The sequence below is a fragment of the Antechinus flavipes genome, chromosome 4 (genome assembly GCF_016432865.1).
Source record: "Antechinus flavipes isolate AdamAnt ecotype Samford, QLD, Australia chromosome 4, AdamAnt_v2, whole genome shotgun sequence".
Taxonomy (NCBI): domain Eukaryota; kingdom Metazoa; phylum Chordata; class Mammalia; order Dasyuromorphia; family Dasyuridae; genus Antechinus; species Antechinus flavipes.
The window spans coordinates 206,162,350-206,179,155 of NC_067401.1; the positions used below are offsets into that span (position 1 = coordinate 206,162,350).

Genomic DNA, 16,806 nt, shown 5'->3' on the forward strand with positions numbered 1-16,806 from the left:
TTTGGGGATAGTTCCAAATTGTTCTACATAATAGTTGAATCCGTTCACAACTATCTATACTGCATTAGTACCTCCAATTTTCTCAGATCTCCTCCAACATTTGTCATTTTCCTTCTCTGTCATATTAGCCAGTCTAATAGAGGTGAGGTGGTACCTCAGAGTTATTTTAACTTGGATTTCTTCAATCAACAGTTTTTTAGAGTTTTTTTTTTTCTTCATATGGCTATAAAGTTTTCTATTATTTGTCACTTGGGTTTTACTTTTATTTATATTGTTGAAATCATTGTGTATATTTTCTACTTTTGATTACTTCACTTTGTGTCGATTCATATAAGTATTCACATACTTCTCTGTAGTCATATAGTCATTGTTTCTCATGGCTCAGAAATAATCATAATGACAATGATGGTGGTAGTGGCTAGCATTTATGTAACCCTTTAAGGTTTGCAAAGCTTTTTATACATATCTCATTTGATCCTCAAAACATGAGAAGCATGTGTTATCATCCCCATTTTACAGTTTAGAAAAATGATGTAGGGAGCAATTAAGTGATTTGCCTAGGGTCATGGGCTAGTAAGGCTCCAAGGTAAGGATTTTAGTTCAGGTCTTCCTCACTGAGTCCAGGTCCAGCGTTCTGTTCCGTCTGTTACCTTGATGCCACATTCGTGTACCACAACTTGTTTTGCCATTCCTGAGTGGATGGGCATCTACTTTGTTTGGTATAGACTATTTTTAGGACTGGGCTGGCTTGCCTGGAAGCAGGCTATCCTGTTTCCCAGGGACAGCTAGCTGGCACAGTGATGAAGTGCTAGGGCTGGAGTCAAGAAGACCTGAGGTCAAATTCTGCCTCAGATACTTCCTAGCTGTGTGATCCTGGGCAAATCACTTAGCTCTGTTTGCCTCAGTTTCCTTATATGCAAAATGATTTGGAGAAGGAAATGGCAAGGCACTCTAGTATCTTTGCCAAGAAACCCTAATGAGTTCACAGAGAGTTGAACACAACTGAAATATGAAGTGATTTTTGAAAAGCCCTGCTCAGTCCCAAGTGTTCAGAGCACCATACAAGTTAGAATCAAGAGGGCAGCCAGATCAGGGGCCACTGGAGGACAAAAGATTGAAGCAACATAAGTATTTTTTGAGCAGCTGGTGTTTGGAGCACACTTAACTAAATGTTGTAACCTATTAGTAACTAGAGAATTTTCCAACCTTCATTCTAGGACCACCCTCTGAGATTCTACCGCTGGTACAAGCTACCCCCAATGCCCAGTCCGAGGATGAACAGAAGACTGAGTCAGGTGTGCCTTTCCATATTAACCCTATTTCCTCCCTCCTCTCTTTACCTTTCACAGTCAGTATCTCTGAGATATTTAAATATTGGCCTAAATACTCCTCTCCTTCTCTTCCCTTCCCTTCCCTTCCCTTCCTTATGGTCATTCCTTTACCCTAAATCCTCCGGGTGTGACTCCCCTTCTTCTCCTTGTATTTAATTGTAGCAGTAGCCTCAGAGGCATGGAAGCCAGAGAAAGAGAGTGAGGAACCCAAGGATCTGGGCCCAAATGCCAGCCGCCTGCTCCAGGAGGAAGGAAAGAAGGAAGGGGCTGTGGCCTTCCAGGTGTACCAGGCTTACTGGAAAGCTATAGGTGGGGGTCTCTCCCTGGCTATCATCTTCTTCTTACTCCTCATGCAAGGTAAGAGTATTTCTATGAACTCCCCAGCTCTCTTTATTTTTTAGCCCCTCCCTTTGTTCATCATTCACATCACTGGGCTGGGCAGTCTCAACTCTTGGGTCCCTATTTCCTGGGATGCTCCTTGCCCTCCATAGAGTACATGGTGCTGCATTCTCTATCTCTAGGGTTTCGAGGGAGTGACCATGGATGACACACTTTTCTAGCATATAGTTTCTTCTTCTGACTGTTTGATTATTGGATTTAGAACTAAAGGATGAATAAATATGGATTTATTACATGATAACTGTGAATGAATGAATGAAAAAGCATTGACTTGATATTTACTATGTGGATATCAATAGAATATTAATTAGGGGAGATAACTCACAAAACTCTGAGCTGAAAGTTCACAAGAAGTTCTATAATTACAATGGTGAAGAGCAGTTGGAAAGATCCAAGGGTCTTTCAGTTATATTATTAGGTCAGATGATAGTGCCTAGATTATACAGGATACAGAGGCAAGGCATATGGTAAAGCCTGGAGGACTTTATGAGATAGGAACAGGGCAGTTGGTAAGGCCTAGTGATCTTCCCTCTGACTAAAAGGAATAGAATGGGTGAGTCCTAGCTATTTTAAGCCAGTAAGGAGAACCTGATGGGTTCTAGGTCACTGACAAAGTGGGGAAGGGGAAGCAAGGTGCTCTCAATGAACACAGCTGTCACATCCCAGTTAGGCTAGCTTCTGAGACTGGGGATGGAAGTGGAAGTGGGGAAGGAAGCCCTTGTGAAGGCAGGTCTTGCAATCTCCTGGGTAACAAGGTAACATGGTAGAGCTCTGTCCTGGAGTCAGGAAGAGCTGAGTTCAAATCCAGCCTCAGGTACTTTTTAGCTGTGTGTTCCTCGGTAAGCCACTGCACCACTGTCTGCCTCAGTTTCCCCATTATATTATTTATATATAATGTGGGAATATAATTATATGGCATAATACATAAGTAATATAGTACACAGACATATCATTCATATATTTTTTATAATCATAAATTATTCTGGACAATAATAATACCCATCTCATAGGGTTGTTGTGAGGCTCAAATGAGATAGTAATTGCACTTAGCACAGTAAGTGGCACATAGTAGGCACTTAATAAAAGTTTGTTCCCTTCCTTTCATCTTCCCCTGTGCCAAATGTGCCAAGATCTGCTTGGATTTGCAAAGTAGATCATCACTTCCAATCTCTTCATTTTACAGATGAGCAGACTGAGGCCCAGGGAATTAAGCGACTTCTCAGTGGTCATTCAGTAGTGGTCAGCGGCAGCGTCTACCCCTGGGAACGCCCGCTCCTTTATACTCTAAGGCCTTACCTAGAAAACAGGGATACTTGTGCATGTGCTATCACAGGCTTGCTGTGAGCTAAACGTTTGTGTCACTTACAGGGCTATTATTAGACTCTCTGAAAGAGAGGTGGCGGCCTTGGCCTTGAGCCCCAGCTTCCAGAGGCTGGGGACTTCCCAGGATTTGGCTGGCTAGGTCTGCCCTCACTCTTTTTAGTCTTCCTCTTCTCTCTTAAATTTGGGCTGCTCCCTCCTTCCCCCAGACTGGCGCAGAGGGTCATGGAGGAGGCATAGGATGGGGGAAGGGATGAGGCCACCGGCCAGGAGACCCAGCAAAGGCAAGGCCTGGAGGCAGGGTCCGAGCCATCCCGGAGGCCAAGGGTGGTGAGGAGTGAGCCCCGGAAGGAGAGGGGGAGGAGTGACGGACGGATGAGAGGAAAGCTGGGCTAGGCCCAGGAAAAGGCGGGTGACAGGTTGGCTTTCCTTTCCCCTCCTTTTCCTTTGCTGTGTCCCAGGGACCCGGAATGCTGCTGACTGGTGGCTCTCTCATTGGATCTCCCAGCTGAAGAGAGCTGAGAATGGCTCCCAAGAGCTGTGGCACCTCACCAGCCAAGCGCCCTCAGTGCTCTCCCCACAGCTACTTCTCTTCTCTCCTGGAGGCCTCTTGTGAGTGACCCGGGGGGGACCTGGAAAAACTGGAGTCAGAACCAAATTCAGGGACCAAGCCGGGGCTTAGGAGTGCATCCCCGGGCCTCTCAGGGTGAGGGTGTGGAGTCTGAGTTTGGGGTGCAGCCCGTGGCTGACAGTCACTGGTCTCACTTTCCCTTCCCTCTGCCAGTGTCCCCGTGGCCCCGTGGCCCAAAGCCACCCCAAATAGCTCCCTGAATGTGCAGTACTACTTGACCGTATATGGAGCCATTGCCGGTGCCAATTCAATCTGTACCCTCCTGCGGGCAATACTCTTTGCCGCTGGCATCCTGCAGGCAGCATCCACCCTACATCAACGTCTGCTGAACCGTGTCCTCAGGGTGAGTGAGCAAGAGATCTGGTGGGGGGAACACAGGAGGAGGACCCTTTGCTTCAGTCCAAAGGGGCCATTGTTCCAGCTCTACAATGCATTTTCTGCTTGGAGTCACTACTGGGCCATTGCCAGAGCTCCTCCCCTCTCCCTGGGCAGCTTGAAGGGGATTGTCCTTTTCAGTAAGACAGCTCACTCTTCTTCACTGCCAGAGGCAGCACAGTGTAGAGAGGAGATCTGCCATTGGGCTCCAGGTCCAGCTTGGTCACTTGGCTAGTTGTGGGGTGTTAGATGACTCCCTTAACTGTGGTTCTTTGGAGGGTGGTGAAACTGCACTGGCTCTTTCTCCAGGGCAAGGTGCTCCTAGTATGGGAAAGGGAAATCCCTTTCTGGTGCAGACCCTCAAAGCCTTACAGAGGTGTCTGGGGACTTGTGACTTGCCTATGATTGCAAAAGCAGAATTTGAACTAAGATGTTTATGACTCAGAGGCTGATATTGTAGCCACTATATCACTCTGTCTCTATAATAATAATGACTCATTTTATGGTGCATCAGGTTTTGCAAAATGCTTAACATCGAGTGTGAGCCTCATAATCCTGTGACACAGGTGCTATTATTATCACACCCACTTTGCACATGGGGAAACTGAGGCTCAGAGAAATAGCCTCATCCACTGAGGGGTCACACAGCTAGAAAGGTTGCTAGGTGGTATTCAAACCCAGGATTTCCTGTCTTTCATGTCTAGGTCTTCACCACTAGGCAATATGGCCTCTGTGAAACTTTCTGACTCTCAGTTCCTTCATCTGTAAAATAGAAATCCTCTAAGTTACATTACCAATTCTGCAAGGGAGTTGTGAAGAAGGCACTTGAATGAAACAGTGCTATAGAGCTGTGAATTATTGTTTTTGTTAGGAGATTGAAGAGTGACCAACTGAAGCTATAATCAGAAGGAGTTTGGAATCCAGGTCTTGAAAGGAACCTCAGGAAGTCACATAGGTCAGCTAGTCCAGTTCCCTGTCTCTTGACAAAATGACTTCTTAAAGGGACTGTGAGATTTTCCTGTTCTTAATAAATTCCCTTCCAGAGAAGAAGCTTCTATATCTTCTCTCTCCTTCCCTGATTTACTGGTTAAAGAAACTCTTAATACCAACCCTTCATCTTAGTGCAGTTGAAGATTTCCATCCTTTTAAGAGAGAGGTCAACTCTTAAGGAAGACCTCTGAAGTAAAGGGGTGAGAAATGCAGTGCTAGAGTTGCTTTTTTTTTTTTTTTTTTTAAGTTGCACCCATGCCTTTTGTTTTTACCTAGAGTTATGTCCCCATATACTCTTCCTCCAGAGAAACTGAGCCCATGGCATCATTTGCCTGCCAGGGTCCAGGCTGGCCATTATAGTTAGGGGGAATCCCACTTGCTTTCAGGCACAGCTCCTTTTTCCCTGGGGGGATTTAAGCCCTTTAGGTGCCTGATTAGAGGCAAGAAGATGGACAGGCTGAGGCCCCACCAGCTAGAGTTGAGTCACCATCCTGCCCTCCCTCTTAGTGCTCTTTCCATCTAGCCCCAAATCTGCAGACTTTCTCCTACTTACTACTCTGTACCCTTCCCCTAACCAGCCCACCCTCCCTCAGGAGACCCACCCCCACAGCCTTCTGTCTTCTCCAAGCTCTACTAGGAGCCTCCTTTCTCTTCTGGTTCTCTCCCCATGTCAGGGCTCACAACTAATTCCTTCCCCTCAAGTTTCTTCTCCCACGTCCCCTGCCCGAAGCTCACCTCCCGTCCCTCCAGCGTCATTGCCCCGACCATCCACAGGCACCTGTGACGTTCTTCGATTGCACCCCGACGGGCCGCATCCTGAACCGCTTCTCCTCTGACGTGGCCTGCGCCGACGACAGCCTGCCCTTCGTTCTCAACATCGTGCTGGCCCAGGCAGCGGGCCTGCTGGGGCTGCTGGTCATCCTGGGCTCGGGGCTGCCCTGGCTGCTGCTGCTGCTGCCGCCCCTGGGCGCCCTCTACTACTCGGTACAGCGCCACTACCGCGCCTCCTCCAGGGAGCTGCGCCGCCTGGGCAGCCTCACCCTCTCCCCGCTCTACACTCACCTGTCCGAGAGCCTGGCCGGCCTCAGCGTCATCCGGGCCGTACGGGCCGCCTGCAGGTGAGGGGGGTCCTGCCAAGCAGGGCTCCCGGCCGGGGTTGGGGAGGGCCCATCCGGGAATCTTACTGGGGGGGATGGACAGAGTGGAAGCTCAAGGCGAAGGTGCCCGAGGGAGGGGGGAAGAACTGCGGTCCAGGAGCCTCAGAGGGGAAGGGGCGGGGGTGCTAAAGAGAAGGGAGATAAAAAGCCTGCAGGGGAAGGGCCCCAGGAGGCAGAAAACCCAGGGGAGTGGGAGCATAAAGCAGCCATCTCTTCTGTCTGCTGAACCCTTCTGAGTTTAGACATGGAGATAAGGAGGAGGAGAACCCCACCCTGAGGCTGCTCCTTGACACATGGGTGGGAGAGAGAAAACTCAGCTCTTGGCCCTTAGATTTGAAGAAGAGAATGAGAAACTACTGGAGCTCAACCAGCGCTGCCAGTTTGCTGCCCATGCCTGCCTGCAGTGGCTGGACATACGGCTGCAGCTCATGGGTGCCACTGTGGTCAGCGCCATTGCCGTCATTGCCCTCATCCAGCATTACCAACACCTCGCTGACCCAGGTGTCATCTTTGTTCCTGAAAACCCTCCTGTCTCCTCCCAACTTTTCCCTGTTTCTGTTCTCTATCAATGAACTTTCTGCCCTAATTCCTACTCTTCCATCCACCTCCCTTACCTGCACCTCCCTCCCTTCCTAGCCCCTGCTTCCTGACCCCACACTTACCTCAGCCCCCTCATTCTTGGTCCCTCTTGTAGTCCCTATCTGGGTCCTTTCCCCATTCTCAATCTGCTTCCTTTTATTCTGCCATCTATGTAGATAAACATATATGTATACACATAAAAACATGTCTTTTCCCCACATACAAGTTGATTCAAGAAATGTTTAAGTACCCATTTTGTTGAGGTTTTTAGATATATTTATTTAGTAAATAGTATTTTTTTTTCCAATTGCATGTGAACATAGTTTTCAACATTCTTTTTTTATGATTTTGAGTTTCAAATTTTTTCTCCCTCACACCCTTCTCCCAAGACAGTAACCTGATATAGGTTATACATGTGCAATCATGTAAACATATTTCCACATTAGTCATGTTGTAAAAGAAAAAACAGAACAAAAAGGGAAGAGCATACACATACACACATGCGCACAATTTTTAAAAAGTAAAAATAGTCTGCTTCAATCTACATTCAGACTCCATAGTTCTTTCTCTGGATATGGATAGTGTTTTCCATCATGAGTTTTTTGGAATTTTCAAATCATTGTATTGCTAAGAAGAACAAAGTCTGTCATAATTGATCATCACATAGTGTTGTTGTTACTGTGTACGATGCTCTCCTGGTCCTGCTCGGCATAGGTTCATGTAAGTCTTTCTGGCCTTTTCTGAAATTAGTCTGCTCATTATTTCTTATAGCACATTACCTTCACATAACACAACTTGCTGGGCCATTTCCCATTGATATGGATGCCCTCAATTTCTAAATTCTTTGCCACTACAGAAAGAATTTCTACAAATATTTTTAAATACCTATTTTGACCAACTCCTTGTGCTGTGTTAAAAATACTAAAATGAAATAACCCATCTTCCCTTCCCTTAAGAAACTTAAAGTTTAATAATATGAGCATGTTACCTCTCTCTCCCAGCCTCTTTCAGTAGTAGAGAAAGTCTGGAAGTGGCAGCAAAAACAGCAGTAGCCAGGCAGCCCCAAGCCCAGAGCGGCCAGCAGCCCTAGCAGGCTCACCACATTCTTTTTCTCCTCAGGACTGGTAGGCCTGTCACTGTCCTATGCCTTGTCACTGACTGGCCTTCTCTCAGGCCTAGTGAACAGCTTCACGCAAACGGAAGCCATGATGGTGAGCGTGGAGCGGCTGGAAGAATATTCATGTGACCTGCCCAATGAGCCCCAAGGCCAGAAGATACAGGTATGAAGCCCCTTCCTTTTTTCCCATCTCGGAGCCCCAAAACACAACATTTGCTTTCCCTCCATAGTGTGGTCTAGTTTCAGTCTTAGACCCTTCTCTGTGCAGCAGAACATAGAGCCAGGGACAAAATAAGGAGAATTGGGGATTAATTTAACCCTCTTAGGTGGAGAAGAGGGTGTTATGTTGGGACAGTGGCTAAGTTATTATTTCTTACTCATCTTAATTCCTCACCACTTCCTTTCTTCTCATCTTCCCCTAACTGTCTTTTTTCATTCACTTGCCTTCACCCATTTCTCTCTCCCCATTTTTCCTTATCTCCAGCCCCTTCTCTTTATTGTCTCTCACCATCTTCCCAATCTTCTGTGCTCTTCACCATTTCTATCTCTGCCCATCCTCCCTATCTCATCTTTCCTCACTCTTCTCACTGTTTCTTCTCACTCTCTTTTTAACATTCCTTCCATCTGTCTTCATTTCCTTCCCCTCCACAACCCACCTCCTCCCTCTCTTCCTGTGCTTTTTTCTACCTTACCATGTCTCCCCCAATTGTCCCACCTTTCTCCCCACCATCATTCCTATCTCTTCCCCTTATCTTTTTCTCATCTCCAGTTTTGCCTCACTATTTCACCTCCCTGCCACTCTCCTGTTGGCCACATTGCCTCACCCTCCCCCGTCTCTTCCTTCCCTTTAATGACCACAGGTAGGAGTGAACTGGCTGTCACAAGGACACGTGGAGTTCCGGGATGTGGTGTTGGCTTACCGACCTGGGTTGCCCAATGCCTTGGATGGAGTCACTTTCAACATACTGCCTGGTGAGAAGATAGGCATTGTGGGCCGGACGGGTTCCGGAAAGTCCTCCCTGCTGTTGGTGTTGTTTCGGTTGGTGGAGCCCAGCGCTGGGCGTATACTCCTGGACGGCGTGGACACCAGCTTGCTGGGCTTATCAGCTCTCAGGTGGAGTTGGGGCTGGGGCTGCCTTTGGCCCCCGGAATTCTTGCCCTCTAAAGGGCTTAGGAAGGGGCTTTAAGGCAAAAGAATGGGAATGGGGCAGTTTGGTGAAACTGGGGAATAGGAAAAGCTGATTGATCCTGTGGGTGGAATGGGAGCTAAGAGAGATGGAAAAGCATCTGTGCAAAGAAATACAATTAGTTAGCCAATCAACAAGCATTTACTAAATACTTTTTTAAGTGCTATGCACTATGATGGGTGCTAGAGATAGCTATTTTTATCAAATCAAAACTCCTAAGCTTGGCTGTCAAGGCCTTCTCCAATCTTATTTTCTGTTTCTTTCCTACCTGACTCAGGCCACTTTCAGCAACTTGAAAACCCTTCTATGCTCACTGTGAATTCTCCCTTGGTTCATGCTGGTTTCCCTATCCCAGAAGGCCTGCCTTTCTTTCTCCTACCCAATGCATCTTCTTTAAGGCTTGAGCTAAACCTTTGTCTTTCTAAACAACATAGTTCTGATTAATCTTTGCCTTGACTACTCCAGCTCACCCTGATATCTGTCTACTCTGAATACTATAGGGCCAAGCACTAGACCTGTTTCATGAGTGTCAGTTCTGTCCCCTGAGGAAATTTGAACTTGTAGACTATATTTTATTTTCCTCTCTGATCCCCAAAGTGTCTAATAAATTGCTAGATACACAACAGAATCCTAAAGCTTAGAGCTGGAAGTATTCTTAGAGGTCATCTAGTTTGACTTCCACATTTTCCAGAGGACACAGGCCCAGACAGGGGAATTAATTGCCCAAAGTCACATAACACAGTAATAGCAGAACGAGGATTTAAAGCCAAATCTGAACTCCCAATTCAGGCCTCTTTTTTGTTTGTTTGTTTTAAGGCAATTGGGGTTAAGTAGCTTGCTCAGGGTCCCTAGTAAGTGTCTGAGGCTGGAGTTGAACTCAGGTCCTCCCAACTCCATGGCAGGTGCACTTGGGATTGCTCTTTTTTTTTTCTCCCCACTTAATAGTAGTTTCTCCCCAATTACATGTAAAGATAGTTTTCAGCATTTATTTTTGTAAGATTTTGAGTTCCAAGTTTTTCTCCCTCCTTTCCCACTGCCCTCCCCAAGACAGCAAGCAAACTCTCATTATTCTATGTTTTCCATTGGTTGGTTCAAAGGTAGGAATTAAAGAGGTTCTAGCTCATATGTAGGGAATGGATCTTGGGACCAAGCAGAAGGTGCCTGCAGTCCCTGAGACCAGCTCCTATTGTTTGTTCCCTTTTTTGCCTCTTAGGTCCCAACTGGCCATCATCCCCCAGGAGCCCTTTTTGTTCAGTGGCACAGTCCGAGAAAACCTGGACCCTCTGGGCCGCCATGAGGATGAGGAGCTGTGGCAGGCCTTGGAAGAGTGCCACCTAAGTGAGGTGATCGCTCCCCTGGGTGAGTTCTGGGGACCTAGCAGTGGGAGAAGCTGGTCGAGGACAGTCCCCCACCGGAGGTGAGGGGGGCAGGGGGCTGGAGGAAGCAAGATAGCAGGAGGGGCGGGCCTCTCGGGATGACCAAGCCTTGCCCAACAGGCGGTCTGGATGGTGAGCTGAGTGAGGGGGGACGGAGCTTGTCCCTGGGGCAGAGGCAGCTACTGTGTTTGGCCAGAGCTCTCCTTACAGATGCCAAGGTAAGAAATGGGGCTAGGGTTTTGTAGGGGGGCACAAAGGTGGCCTTGAAAGGGAGGTGGAAGAGCCCCGCAGCATTATCGGGGAGATAATATAAAAAGGAGTTGGCTGTGTCAGGGCTCAGCCCTCCTGCACAGAGCTGGACAAGGAGGCCGATGGGGTGGATGGGGTTAGGATCCGGATCAAAAATAACTCTCCTCCCTCCCCCCCAGATCCTGTGCATTGATGAGGCCACAGCTAGTGTGGACCAGAAGACAGACCAGCTGCTCCAACAGACAATCTGCAATCGTTTTGCTAATAAGACTGTTCTGACCATTGCACACAGGTAAGCCAGTGGAGTGGAGGTGCCCAGGGAAGGATTCTAAGGATGATGGGGAGAAGGAGGAGAAACTAAGCCAGTGTTGAAGGTTCCACTGAAGGGGGATTACAGCAGGCCACCTTCAGACCTTTTATTCCTTCCTTCTTTGGGGATTGCCCAGAAGTTACTGAGGAGATATCTCCGTCTCCTCTGAGGCCATGTCCCTCTCCCATCAGACACCATGGGTGGGAGCTGTCTCACCCTCAGGTCAACGGAGTCCCTCAGCAGCCTTCTCCTCATGTCCCCATGCCCCCAGCAGTGGACACCTGACCACCCAGAGTGGGTCAGAAATCTGGGAGTAGGGGAGTAGCACGGGGTCATCCCTTACTCACGGAGTGCCCACCCTCACCTGCCTCCTAGGCTCAACACGATCCTGAATTCAGACCGGGTGCTGGTGTTGCAGGCAGGAAGGGTGGCCGAGCTGGACACCCCCGCTGCCCTGAGGAGTCAGCCCTACTCCTTGTTCCAGCAGCTGCTGCAGAGCAGTCAATGATGGCCCTGCCTCCTCTGAGCCTCAGCGTTGTTGGTTCCCTCTTCCTCACTCGTCCTCGACTCTCTCTCTATATGGGAGGGCTTAGGGCTTTTATTCTCAGGTGGTGAACAGATGTTTATTCTCCCCCTCCTCTCTTGGGCCATCTGGACCTGGGGGGCCCCAGACCCTCCTTCACCAAGCATCCCTGCCTGGGCACCTCAGGATGCTCTCTTTGATATCAGTCCTCCTTTGTGAGCTGCTGGTACCGGAGGAGAGTTCTGACTGGGCCAGGACTAGAACTTTAGATGTGGGGCTCCAGGCTGGCCACACTTGGGGCCAGGAGCTACGGGAGCACAAGCTATTACTCACTGTCATTTTTGGTAATTTTATTTGATAAAACTTCTCTTGAACAATTTGTGTATTTAAAAAAATAGCATTTCTGATGTGAGGCTGAGACACCTCAGTGGGGGTGGGGAGGAGCCCACAACTGTCTCTGGAGGGGAGGAGGTGTGAGGAAGAAGGAGATGGAGAGGGGGCCCCCTCTGCCCCCCCTCCAACTCCCATCACAGTGCTGTGGTCTTGCCAGGCTCAGGTGGGGAGCCGGGTGGAGGGGAGATTCCGGCAGGGAGCATGCTGACCTGACACTCCTGGTCATGCTGCTCGGGGGGTATGGCATATTGGCGAAATGGGTAGCAGCAGAGCCCAGCAGGGCAGTGGCCATGGCGCCATGCCCAAAAGACCAGCAGCCCTGTGGTAAGGACCAGGGTGGCAGTGAGGACTCCGAATATCACCAACACAAGCAGGCTTGACTCCCCTATGCCTGCTTCCTGTCGCCTTACTACCTCCTTCACTGAGATCCGCAGCAGCCCTGCCCCCACGCTGAAGGGAGCTGGTACTGTGAAAGGAACCACAGCTGCAGGAGTAGGTCCAGCAGCACTCTCTGGCTCCGTAGGGAGGTCCAGGGCTGGGAGGGCAATCTCACATGTCTTGCCTCCATAGCCATCAGGGCAGAGGCAATCGAAGTCATGGACACGGTCCCGGCAGCGGGCACCATGCTGGCATGGGCGGCTGGCACAGTCATCCAAGTTGATAGTACAGAAGCGGCCAGCAAAGCCTTCAGGGCAGTGGCAGGAGAAGCGGTTGATGCCATCATGACAGGTGGCACCATTGGCACACGGCCTCATTAGGCAGTCATCCACATTGACTTCACAGCGTGGACCCACAAAGCCTGCCAAGCAGCGGCATGTGAAGTTCTCTGCAAAGCCTTGATCATCTTGGCACTGCCCACCATTCCGGCAAGGGGACCTGAGAAGGGTGCAATGGAAAGGAGAGAGTTAATAGTGACAATGGACCAACTCACATCCCCACTCTGGGCCGGCTGGCCTCTCTACACACAGAGAAGTTTGGACTCAATTTTTCCCAGGTTCTCTCTTTCACCCTAAGCTTCTGTGACTCTCTCCAAATCCATTCACCCTCACCTTCTACATACTCCCTCTTCCCTCTTCCCACAAAGCTCCTTTGCCCTCACCTCATCCTAGCTGCTTCTAATACCTTAAGGTCTGCCCTATGCCCAAACCCCTATTTGGCCGGTTCCATTGCAACTCACCCAGCATGCTCACAGGGCCCAGTCTTGCGCTCACAGTTATGTCCGTGGAAACCTGGTGGGCACATGCAGTGGTACTCCCCATCCCCATCATACACACACTTCCCTCCATTCTGGCAGGGCGGCTGCTTGGTGCAGATGTGCTCATCTGGAAGGGAGAGAGGGATGCCTCGGGGGAATTGCCTCTTGCCCTCCACCCTTCACCAAGTGCAGCCTAGGGACTTCTGAAGCTTCGCCTCAGCCCGTGTCTAGCTTCCACCTTTGGGACCTTCTCTTGGTCGGCCTCTTAGCCACGTTCCTTCTCTCAAGATCATTGCTGTGTAATGAAAGCCATGTCATTCTGGGAGGCAGGTGCTGAGACCTGGGCTCTAGCCAGCTGCCAGCTGATGAGCTTTTGAGTAATTCATTTCAGTGCTCTTTCTTCCTCCCCATGCCCCACAATGTTTTTCTCCCAATTTCTCACCATTAAAATTAAGACTATCCCACCTACCTCACAGGGTTATTACTGTAAAGAATGAATAAGAGTGAGTTTTTATTTTTGTGCCTTTCTTAGTATCACTGTCCTAAATACAATGCCTACATCGTGCCTGTACTTTGTACCATACAAAGTATACCATACAAAACCATACAAAACACGAGTGTGTTAAGCACATGCTTAATAAATACCTGTTGATTTAGTGATTGAATGAATATGAAAGTCTTTTATAAAAATGTGAAAGGCTGTTGAAACTTAAAGAATTTGTATTCTTAGGTCTCTTTTCATTTCCCCTTTAGATCCAGGTGGTCCCTTTCACGTCACCTGAAGGGCTCAGCAGGTGTTTCCATGCCTATTCTCACCTTTGTCACAGAATTTGCCAGCCCAGCCACTACGGCAGATACACTGCCAAGGCTGGTGACAAGTGCCATGTTGGCAACCAGGCATCCTGACACAGCGCTCACAGTGTAGTCCCTCCCAGCCAGGGTCACACCTGGGGAGGAGGATGGAAGCACAAGTTATTCTTCTAGGAAATTTCAGGAATAAAAATTAAAGCATCCTCTCCCTCCCCCCCAAAAAAAGTGAGTAAATTGGGCCCTACATTGCAGTGAGCCCATCTCAGTAGGATACAAAGTTAGCAATGCTTTGGAAAGTTAAGTTCATCTCTTGACATTTCATATACTGAGAAGCATGTACTTTTCCAGTTCTTAAATCCTAGTACAACTTGCAAAACAAAATCTAGTCAAAGGGCTCTTCTTTGTTCCAACCTCAATCTCACCCATTGTCATTTACCATCAACCTTTCTTATAAACAAGCCCCCAGTAGTATTGGGAATCTATATATACACCATCAGGATTCCTCCAGTCTTCTCTAATCCTGACTAAACCATCCCAACTCCTTTTCCTGCCTTTTTGGCTCTACTTTCTCTGTTCTCTTCACCCCTACTTATCTCCTCCATCTGTTCCCTTCATCCTTCTGACCCAGGGATAAAAACTTTAGAGGGAAGGGGAATTTAGTGAAATTACAGAGATGGGAGATAAATGTTGGACTACACTAAGTGCTGGCAGTCCACAAAAGGCAAAGAAGGTCATAAGATTACTGTTCCCCTTTCCTGGGATAGAGGAAAGAAGCAGTAGCAGCTTGAGCCTCTAGACCCTTTGGCCTCTTGTAGGTGGGAAGGGGAGAGATCATCTAAAGAGAGAGACAGGCTAGAATAGGGATTCTGAGGCATGGGGAAGGGTTTGAATGCAGACTAAGGATTGGGAGATCCCAAGCACCTACCTGCAAGTGCCGTCTGGCTCACAGCAGCCGTGGGACAGATCACAATGGGAACTACAGTCATTGGCTACGGGAAATAAAAAGATAAGATTAAAACTCTGAGATGGCACAAATCCTAGGACCCCAAGGAGGAAATCTACATTTTGAGTGAGGAGGATCTTGGTCTTCTTAGATCGGAACGTGGAGTTTTCTTCACTCAAAGGGCCTGAATTGGGAAGGGTCAGATTCATTGGGTCCCTCCCAAGGACACCGATGGTCAGTATGGATGTAGTCCCTGTTTCTATCGGCAGGGGTCAGTGTGGGAACAGGGGACTAAGGCTGAGGCTACTGGTCAGCTCAAGGGGGAGGGGAGGTACATCGGCAGCTTCAGCTTTCCTACCTCCCACCTCCGGGAGTCCGGGAGCTTCGACACTCACCAGGGGTGGGCTGTCCGGATGCCCCCAGGATCCAGAGTAGAGACACGAGCTGGAGGCAGCGGCAACCGTTGGGCATGGTCAGCGCCGGCCCCAGGAGGGACGGACGGAGGACGGACACCTGTAGGACAGAACGAGACAAGGGTCGTGGAGAGAAGGGGACAGTGCCAGAACAGAATGGGGGGCAGAGAGATAAGGAGAAAGGGCGAGGATGGCGGGAGGTGGGAGAGATTCAAGGTGACGAGATCAGAACCTGGACGACAGGGGGTAGGGGGCGAAGATACGAAGTGGCACAATGGAGAACGGCAGTGTAGGAATCAGGAGGTGTACCCAGGCTGTAAGGAAGGGTCTCTGCCAGCAGAGAGAAGAGAACGGGGCTAGAGCAAAGGGGCCGAGAGGTGAGGGCGGCAAGGTCGGAGACGGTGGGGCAATCCCCGAGTCAGAACAGCCTTTGCCCCTCCCAACCTGTGACTGGACTCCCTCTCTTCCCCCCACAACCCAGGCGCGGGGCCACTTCCACCCCCGGCCTCTCAGAGCTGCCCCCACCTCTCGTTCCGGTTTGGCAATGGCACAGGGCCGAGACACCCCCATGTTACAATCTCCCCCAAGACGCGACATCTCTACCCCTCGCCGGCTCGGGAAGGACTCTTGCGTCTCTGAGCCCCCTGCCTCCAATCGCTTCCCACCTGGTCTCTCCCAGCCCCCCACCTCCCGCGCGCTCTCTCTCCAGGGTCCTCCCTCACCTCGGGGGTGACGGCGCCGTGCGCCCAGGAGCCCAGCCAGCCTGGGAAGCAGAGTGCGGGAAGCGGGGCCAGGGGATCCTACGGGATCCGGGCCAGAGCTGGGGGCTGCGCAGGGCGGCCCCCTATAGGGCCAAGGGGCCGGCCAGGGAAGCCGCATCCATGCCGAGCGCTCCGGGAATCTCCGGATCCGGGCCAGACCAGGGAGCGGCGGCGGCGGCGGCGGCTCGGTGCGCTCAGGCCGCTTGCCAGGGGCGGCGTGTGCCGGCAGAACCCGCCCTCCCCCGGGGCCGCCGCCCGCCTGCCCGCCTGCCCGCCTGCCGGCCCGCCCCCCTCCCGGCTGAGCTCGCTGCCTCAGGCACCGCGCCCCCAATCCAGGCAACACATCCGCGCGCACGCACGCAGACACACACACACACACACACACACACACACACACACACACACACACACACACACGTCTCACGCCCACATCTCTCACCCATTGCTCACCTCATTCCTTATATCCCCACTTTTCATTCACATCGCTCACACCAACCCTTTACCCGCAGCCGCGATACCCATCCATTACTGTGTTACCCCCGTCTCCAACTCCATTTATTCAATGAGCATTTATTTAAACACAATGTGCCAAACACTCTGCTAGGCTCTGGACTGAAACAGTCCCTCTCTTCAAGGACCGTGCATTTGGGGGGGGGAGATTAAAAAACGAGAGATATTAAATATGCAAAACATACATGGTAATTGGCGGGTACAAGAGCATCCTGGGGGCCGAAGATCAGGAAATAC

At 50.0% G+C, this 16,806-nt stretch overlaps 2 protein-coding genes across 3 annotated transcripts in view; one reads left to right on the forward strand and one right to left on the reverse strand.

The window, feature by feature from the left end:
• Positions 1-11,921, forward strand: part of ABCC10 (ATP binding cassette subfamily C member 10) — a 34,264-nt gene extending 22,343 nt beyond the window's left edge. For both annotated transcript variants that reach the window (XM_051997016.1, XM_051997017.1), the window contains 12 exons: positions 1,218-1,295; positions 1,494-1,688; positions 3,512-3,662; positions 3,835-4,024; positions 5,821-6,164; positions 6,535-6,704; positions 7,902-8,062; positions 8,760-9,013; positions 10,300-10,445; positions 10,583-10,680; positions 10,891-11,003; positions 11,397-11,921. In XM_051997016.1, the coding sequence (XP_051852976.1) occupies positions 1,218-1,295; positions 1,494-1,688; positions 3,512-3,662; positions 3,835-4,024; positions 5,821-6,164; positions 6,535-6,704; positions 7,902-8,062; positions 8,760-9,013; positions 10,300-10,445; positions 10,583-10,680; positions 10,891-11,003; positions 11,397-11,529 (2,033 nt within the window). In that variant the 3' untranslated portion in view covers positions 11,530-11,921. The remainder of the gene's footprint in view (positions 1-1,217; positions 1,296-1,493; positions 1,689-3,511; positions 3,663-3,834; positions 4,025-5,820; positions 6,165-6,534; positions 6,705-7,901; positions 8,063-8,759; positions 9,014-10,299; positions 10,446-10,582; positions 10,681-10,890; positions 11,004-11,396) is intronic.
• Positions 11,880-16,287, reverse strand: DLK2 (delta like non-canonical Notch ligand 2). The gene is made up of 6 exons (XM_051997019.1): positions 16,021-16,287; positions 15,281-15,398; positions 14,868-14,931; positions 13,949-14,079; positions 13,115-13,259; positions 11,880-12,813 (listed from the first exon to the last, which is right to left on the reverse strand). The coding sequence occupies exons 2-6, from the start codon at positions 15,354-15,356 to the stop codon at positions 12,072-12,074; spliced, it is 1,158 nt and encodes a 385-aa protein (XP_051852979.1). The 5' UTR covers positions 15,357-15,398; positions 16,021-16,287; the 3' UTR covers positions 11,880-12,071.
• Between the last annotated feature and the right edge of the window lie 519 nt (positions 16,288-16,806).